The 7,862-nt window shown below is 38.1% G+C and overlaps 1 protein-coding gene across 1 annotated transcript; it reads left to right on the forward strand.

Moving 5' to 3' along the window:
* Nucleotides 1-797: 797 nt before the first annotated feature.
* Nucleotides 798-7,349, forward strand: LOC131019433 (BRASSINOSTEROID INSENSITIVE 1-associated receptor kinase 1-like). Its single transcript, XM_057947973.1, has 11 exons — nucleotides 798-1,312; nucleotides 1,804-1,936; nucleotides 2,027-2,098; nucleotides 3,674-3,817; nucleotides 4,518-4,589; nucleotides 4,679-4,750; nucleotides 4,840-4,916; nucleotides 5,285-5,416; nucleotides 5,499-5,840; nucleotides 6,274-6,668; nucleotides 6,755-7,349. The coding sequence occupies exons 1-11, from the start codon at nucleotides 1,231-1,233 to the stop codon at nucleotides 7,070-7,072; spliced, it is 1,839 nt and encodes a 612-aa protein (XP_057803956.1). The 5' UTR covers nucleotides 798-1,230; the 3' UTR covers nucleotides 7,073-7,349.
* The last annotated feature ends 513 nt before the right edge of the window (nucleotides 7,350-7,862 follow it).

The following is a 7,862-nucleotide window of genomic DNA, read 5'->3' on the forward strand; positions in this document are numbered from 1 at the left end:
AGAGAGCGGGGCGGAGCTACCGCTCCACGCTGCAGGCGAGGAGACGGAGGTCGGCGGCGTCCACGCGGGCCTCGCGGAGGAGAAAGGTGGAAGACAACAGCCGCCGTCTCTCCAGATCTGGAGCAACATTTCGAAGACAACACCCCAGTCGCCGATTTTTCCCTTTCCACTTCAACCACCCCAAGGCCACCAGATCTATGCTCTCCACAAGTTGAATCCGACAACTCCAAGTTAGAATCGAGAGCGAGAGATAGACAGAGGTGTCGCGGTGGTGGTGGTTGTGCGGCACTGCCGCTGCGATTGCCGGAGATTGAGTGGCGGCGGCGCGGCAGACGGGGGGCGAGAGGGAGAGAGAGCGTGAGAGAGAGAGAGAGTACAACGATAGAGAGAGGGCGGAGGCGACGAGGCCGAGGTGGCGCCGCTTCGCCGGCGATCTGAGCTCGAAGGGAGGGAGGGAGGGAGAGAGAGAGAGAAGGGGGAAGGTGTACCGTGAGGGAGAAGAGAGAGAGAGAGTGGAGCGAGAGAGAAGAGAATGAGAGAAAGAGAGAGTGCATATTTTTTAAAGGAGAGTATTTCTGTCTTTTCAATTAAAAAGTGGACAGTTTTTATTATTTTTATCTTAATGGACAAATTTTATCTTTACAATATGAAAGTGGATAGTTTTATATATTAACTCATATAAAAAAGGTGTTGCATGGACGAAATGAGTAATTTTTATGTTTGGTATTTTAAAATAGTAACCACCCCTCCGCCCAACCCACTATAACTTTTCTCTTTCACGGACCGTTGAACACTCTCAGCTCAAATATTATACTGGAAAAAAATATCAGATTCCACTAACAAAGTAAAAGCAACACAAAAAAACAATAGAAAATCTCTCCCATTCTTTTTGCTCTCTTTCTCCAGCTCCTTGCATTTTCCCAAATTCAACTCCTTAATCTTGCATCGCTGCTTTTCGTTTCTGCACCTGCTTTTCTTATTATTGATTTTCCTGATTTCAGCTCTTGCACCTTTTGTTGGTGGTTTGGTTCACCGCATTCTGTTGAGTTTATGTTTCGCAGCTATTTAAATATATAATTCTTTTTCTCTCTACTTTTACCTTTTGGATTGATTGAGTATGCAGAGTGGATGAGTATGCAATGATTATCTGTAAAAGCTAGGATTTAGTGTAGGACTTAATGAAGCTTTTAGGTGTTTAGGCCGTGTGTTTTTGGGCAGACAAATTAATTTATGGATCGGTCGGTAGCAGCGATCTTGTGCTGCGTTATTACTGTATTCGCGAGGTTTTTGCGAGTTTCTTCCAACGCTGAAGGTTTGTTGTTGCTATTGTTTACTTTGTAATTGATTAATTGTTGCTCATTTTTTGTTTTATCGTTGTTTGCTTCTGATTTATTTGCAGTTAGTATTGCGGAATTTGATTTTGATGTGAGTTAATACACGTTGACTTCGTAGGCTGTACATAATTGACGATAGTAATTCTTTTTATTTTCCTGCTTCGGTTCCATATTACTGCATAGAAGAAAGACGTGTTACGGAATTTCTGTCTTATGGAATATGGAGTAAAATAGAATTAAAGAGAGTACTAAATAGTTGAAAACTTGTGATTTCTTGAAAGTCTTTTATGAGACTTGAATTGGAGAGTCCCTTCATTCTCCACTTGAGAACTATGGATCATTTTGAAGAGTATATGCATTATATTGTCGCCTCTCTGATTAGTGATGTTGTGCTATTTAACTTAATTGGAATCTTCAAATTTATTGAAACTCTATATAAAAGGCTATTAATGTTTTGCTACCGGGGCAGGTGATGCTTTGAATTCTCTGAAGAGCAATTTGGCGGATCCTGAGAATGTTCTTCAGAGTTGGGATCCGACCCTTGTCAATCCTTGCACTTGGTTTCACGTCACATGCAATAGCGAGAATAGTGTTACTCGCGTGTAAGCCTGCTTGTGTATCTCTTTGTAATGTTGCAACTTACTTCAGAGTATTGATTGTTTATGGAATATTTTTGTGTTACATATGCACAGTGATCTTGGCAATGCAAATTTGTCAGGCCAACTGGTTCCACAGCTTGGTCAGCTCTCAAATTTACAGTATTTGTAAGTCACATCAAAATCCACCTTGTAATAATTGTCGATATTATCTGCCTATAAATCTCTTGGATCGCAACATTTTAATTTTCGCTGTTGACTTAAGTTTTCAAGTATCAAAAGGATTTAATATACTATTTTTTCTTAGAAGCGTAGGTATCTTATTTATTTCCTGCTGGGTTCTGGAATCAGATTTCTCACTTTTGTTTCCTTGCAAGGAAGGAAGCTATGTTTTAGTTCGTGCCATCAGTATGCAAATTTTTTCATTCATTCTGCAATTATGGGGATATATTGAATTTCTATGTTGAAGAGTTTGACAACCTTTACTTCTCTAAGAGCTAAACACTATTGCTTTAGGGCATTGAGAAGGAATTTAGGAAAAGAAATGGAAACTCAGACCACTATAAATAAAAGGAATTAAATTTAATGGATTTAGCATGTAATGAGGAATTTTCTGATTGTTTACATATGTGTGTGTATGCGTATATATATGAAAATATTATTGCATTGTTTAACCATCCTTTATTAGCTGAACTATGGTATCTGTTTATTCACGAGCATACCTTTGTAGCTGGTGCTGCTGGTCTTTGTAGTTGGTGATGGTGCGTATATGGTCTTTGTAGCTGGTTCTAGGACATTGGACTTGGGAATTTCTGGGTTGGTGCTGTATGCTTCAACACATTGCTATGCTACTTTCTGGAGTTGGGTCATTGGCTGCAATTCTTCGAGGGAAAGAATGGTCAAGCTATACAATGTCGATGAACATGGGGATATAGGTTTTTATTGAGTCATTCTGGATATAAACCTGCTCTAGAGATTACTCCAATTGATGATGTCCAAAAATCACCCCTGTTTTATAATTGCCGTGTAGGTGTAGTATTGTTTGGCATCCTCTTTCCTGGAAGATTAAACTTTACCTACACTACATGCTGGAGCAGATGTAGCCATTGCATTAGCTTGGCACACACATGGATAACATCGGCTGAGTTCACCATTTGCCAACTACTTACATGATTGACCTTATGAGTGTTTCAATTTGGTGGTCTGAGAAAGAACTGAGATGTGTGATGGTTGTTTCTTGTTAGATGCAGAAAGGACAAGAAACTGAAAAGTGAAAAATTGATGGTTCTAATAGTGAAGTATATACATACAACCCATGCTGGACCTCCCAACACACACACACACTCACGAATTCTATCTTTGATTACTGATGGACTGGTTAAAGAAGAATATAGTTTTTCATGTGACTTCATTCGGTAAGATAAAATAGGTACTTGTCAGAAGTCAATGTCCAAACTGTAGTCCAGTGTAAGGTAAAGCTAGTCACTATGTAATTGAATGAGAATGATTAACTTAGATGTAAGATATTGGAGTATTAGATTCGAAAATGCAACTTATAATAATTTGCTGAATGCTCAGCCTTGCATTAAGTATTTACTACTTCGTATTATCTCTTCTTTCTTTCTATTTTTATCACTGGTTATCAGGTTTATCATCTTGGATCCCTCCTTCTCAGCTGTTCCAACCTATAAACAAACTAGACGAATTTAATAAATCTCTTTCTCTTTGTTTCTCTCCTGGCAGGGAACTTTATAGTAACAACATAAGCGGAAGAATTCCAAGCGAGCTTGGAAACTTAACAAACTTGGTGAGCTTGGATCTTTATCTGAATAGTCTAACTGGTTCAGTTCCTGACACATTGGGCAAGCTTCAGAGACTGCGTTTCTTGTATGGTTTTCTCTTTGTTGAGCTTCTAACTTTATATTCACGTCTTACTCTTTTCCTGAGATTTTCTTTCCTATTTCTTAAGAGTCTTTAGCTATTAATAGTTACACCGGAATATACAGTAAGTTATTCCTTTTTAGGTTGTTCCACATACATAGTTCTTTTCTATGTATTCTTGAACTACATATAATATTTAATCATCTGGTTATGTTCTACTCACTAAATACGGGTATTATAGGAAGTTTGTATGCATGATATACTTCTTTGGTTCCTTCCATAATCCATGGAAAATCAATGAGGAATATGGGATTAGACATTTGTAATTGTCAAGGTGTGCGACACTTCTGATTGTGATTCATTGTTAATGGCGATGAATTGAATGCTACCATTACATTTTTACTAAGTTAGATTTTTATCAAATGCGATCATGATTTCTGCAATTAAGCAATTAGACTAATGGCAGAGTATGATGCCCAAGAGAACAAGATATCAATGATATTTTCCAGGCAGATTGACAATAGATCTTTTACTGTTCAACATTAAGATCTTGGCAAATAAGAATGTGCCCTTAGTATTTTTCTCTACCAAAGAATGTGAGGAGGTTGCAGTTTGCAGATAATATCCATTGCTAATAGCATTTTTTTAAAAGTTATTTTTCATTTATATGTTTGATACTTGGTAATCGGTGCTTCTGAATCCATAGGAGACTAAACAACAACAGTTTGGGTGGAGAAATTCCCAATTCTCTGACTACCATCTTCACACTTCAAGTCCTGTAAGTATGAAGTGCAAAATATTCCGTATTGCTGTTTCTTATTTTCTTGTCTTTTGACAAATTCTTACATGTTTTCAAAACATATGCAGTGATCTTTCAAATAACAAACTCACCGGGAAAATACCAATCAATGGATCCTTTCAGCTTTTCACACCTATCAGGTTTACAGAACTAGTATTTTTTATTTATCAAGGTGGGAATAGGGATTGAGTTTGGTTTTAATGATGACTAACTTCCTCCTATCTGTCAGTTTTTCCAACAATCTCTTGGAACAGCTCCCAGTGTCTCCACCTCCTCCAGTTCCGCAGAACAACCCTTCTTCTCGAGGTTTGTCAACCCGCGCTGCTTAATCATCCATCATTTTCCTCCCTGCCCATTCTATGGGCTAAACTAAATTTCTGATCATTTAATTTTGTGCATGTAAAGTGGTTAATCTATTGAGCTGGTTGATGGTTTCACAAAATCCACAAGTTTTTGCTACATTCTTCTAAGGTTACACAGTTCTTAGTGTGAGGTGTCAATTGTATCATTTTTTTAATGTGTTGTTGAATTGGAAAATAATTGGAGTAATTTGAACCTCCTTGCAGTTAATTTAGAGGATTTTTGGCCATTTTGCAAATTGACTTTGTAGAATGTATTTAATATGTGAATGAACACTTCAACAGTATGGGCTTATTTATAAACATGAATTGCAGTTGGAAACAGCGCTACTGGAGCTATTGCTGGAGGGGTTGCTGCTGGAGCTGCCCTTCTATTTGCTGCTCCTGCAATAGCACTCGCATGGTATCGGAGAAGGAAGCCACAGGATCATTTCTTTGATGTTCCTGGTTAGTGATTAATAAATCTGTGAAATGTCGATCACATTGCATATATCTTTAACTCCCATATATTTTGTTTTCTGGTTACCAGCTGAAGAGGATCCCGAAGTTCACTTAGGGCAGCTCAAACGATTTTCCCTACGTGAGCTACAAGTTGCTACAGATTACTTTAGCAATAAAAATATTCTTGGGAGAGGTGGATTTGGTAAGGTTTATAAAGGCCGTCTAGCAGATGGATCTCTAGTGGCAGTGAAAAGACTGAAAGAGGAGCGCACACAAGGCGGAGAATTACAGTTCCAAACAGAAGTAGAAATGATCAGCATGGCTGTCCATCGGAATTTACTTCGTTTGCGAGGCTTCTGTATGACGCCAACAGAGAGACTGCTAGTTTATCCTTATATGGCCAATGGAAGTGTAGCATCATGCTTAAGAGGTAGGCTTTCTCTATTTCTGCTGCTCTTTAACTTGGTCAGGAATTACTTGTAGGTAATCAATTTTAATTATTCTATATACCACGATAAAGTATGTTTCGCTAAGAATTGAATATCTTCACCACACGCAATGGAGCTTGTCTAGGCTGAGATGAACTAATTTCTTCATTAGGAAATTATCCTGGCAATTTGACTCGATAGCTTAATTGTTACTGACGTTTTGCATCTAAAATACTTCTGAAGATGTTAATTAATTTTGCGAGTATCTACTGCCTTAGCATTTTTTAGTAGCTTGAAATTTGAAATGTTAGTTTGGTTTGCATGTGGCTGTTTTCTCTTAGTTGAACATAGTTACGCAGTTTTTTCTATTAAACACTATCCTAGTAGTTTCTGGTCTGATGTGTCTTCTAATAAGCTTTGGGTGTGTTGTTGTAGAACGATCTGACTCTCAGCCCCCTCTTGATTGGGGAATTAGGAAATGTATAGCATTGGGTTCTGCAAGGGGACTTGCGTATTTGCATGATCATTGTGACCCGAAAATTATACATCGTGATGTCAAAGCTGCAAACATATTGTTGGATGAGGACTTCGAAGCAGTTGTTGGTGACTTCGGTTTGGCCAAATTGATGGACTACAAAGACACACACGTAACCACTGCTGTCCGTGGAACAATTGGTCACATTGCCCCTGAATACCTCTCTACCGGTAAATCTTCTGAGAAAACAGATGTTTTTGGGTATGGAGTTATGCTTCTTGAGCTCATCACCGGGCAGAGGGCATTTGATCTTGCTCGGCTTGCCAATGACGACGATGTTATGTTACTTGATTGGGTAAGCATTTCTATATCATATGTAATCTTCCGTCGTTGGAACTTGTAGTTTCAGTTATAATAATGTTTCCTCATTCTTATTTTCAGGTCAAGGGACTTCTAAATGAGAAAAAATTGGAAACATTAGTTGATGGAGATCTTAAGGGCAATTATATTGACGAGGAGGTGGAGCAGCTGATCCAAGTAGCTCTCCTGTGCACGCAGAGCTCACCGATGGAGCGGCCGAAGATGTCGGATGTCGTTCGGATGCTAGAAGGCGACGGGTTGGCAGAGAGGTGGGAGGAGTGGCAGAAGGAAGAAAATTTCCGGCAAGAGTTCAATACCATCCATCACCCTAACACTGATTGGATAATTCCCGATTCCATATCTAATATCAGAGCTGATGAGTTGTCTGGACCACGATGATAGTGGTCAGAGATAAGCATCTTACCAATTAAGTTGCATCTCGTTGTCCAATCATACTGTATATTTCAGACTGAGAAACTCCTCTGATTTTATTGATATTTTTCACCTTTTGTATATGGTTTCTTTTTTTGGTTATGTAATTTTTTAGTGTTCGAGAATTTTGATGATAAGGCAGGGGTCTCACGTTGAGTAGCGCCAATGTTTTTATATTTACGAGTGTACTCCAGATTTATGTATGGGACAAACATGGTTTAGAAAATAAACATCTTTTCTCTCTTTCTTTGTTGTCGGATATATATATTTTTTTTTTAAAAAATCATGTGATGATGGTTGAATTTGGAATTTTTGGTTTCGAATATTAACCATTTTACTACAAACTCACTTCTTTTCTTTATTTCTTTCTATTTTACGTGATACTAGCAAATAGCCCATTAAAAATGAAATATTACCTTCGTTCATAAAGAATATATAATTTTGGATTTGGCACGAATTTTAATAGAATAGTTGATGGTGGTGTGTTTATCGGATAAAGACTTACTGTGTAAAAATAAATGGTTGTGGTTGAATTGAATGTGAGTCGTTTTGATGAATAAAGAGTATTTGTAAGGGTGAAATATTGAGTAATGAAACTCAATATTTGACCCATCTAGAAAATAGAAATTTTGGTCATTTTTTACGTTTTAGGACTGTTTTGACTAGATTCAGGTTTGCGCGCAGGTTGGGCATCGGGTTCAGGTTGGGGCGCGCGGGTTATGATGGTACAGTTGGTACAAATGGGTAAATTCGTATT

The sequence above is a fragment of the Salvia miltiorrhiza genome, chromosome 4 (assembly GCF_028751815.1).
Source record: "Salvia miltiorrhiza cultivar Shanhuang (shh) chromosome 4, IMPLAD_Smil_shh, whole genome shotgun sequence".
In the NCBI taxonomy this organism is placed as follows: Eukaryota; Viridiplantae; Streptophyta; class Magnoliopsida; order Lamiales; family Lamiaceae; genus Salvia; species Salvia miltiorrhiza.

Bases quoted from the DNA above. Each gene is read 5' to 3' on its own strand.
- LOC131019433 (XM_057947973.1), top strand. From the start codon at position 1,231: ATGGATCGGTCGGTAGCAGCGATCTTGTGCTGCGTTATTACTGTATTC. The intron at 5,841-6,273 runs GTAGGCTTTCTC...GTGTTGTTGTAG, and splicing joins TGTAGCATCATGCTTAAGAG to AACGATCTGACTCTCAGCCC. The intron at 6,669-6,754 runs GTAAGCATTTCT...TCTTATTTTCAG, and splicing joins ATGTTATGTTACTTGATTGG to GTCAAGGGACTTCTAAATGA.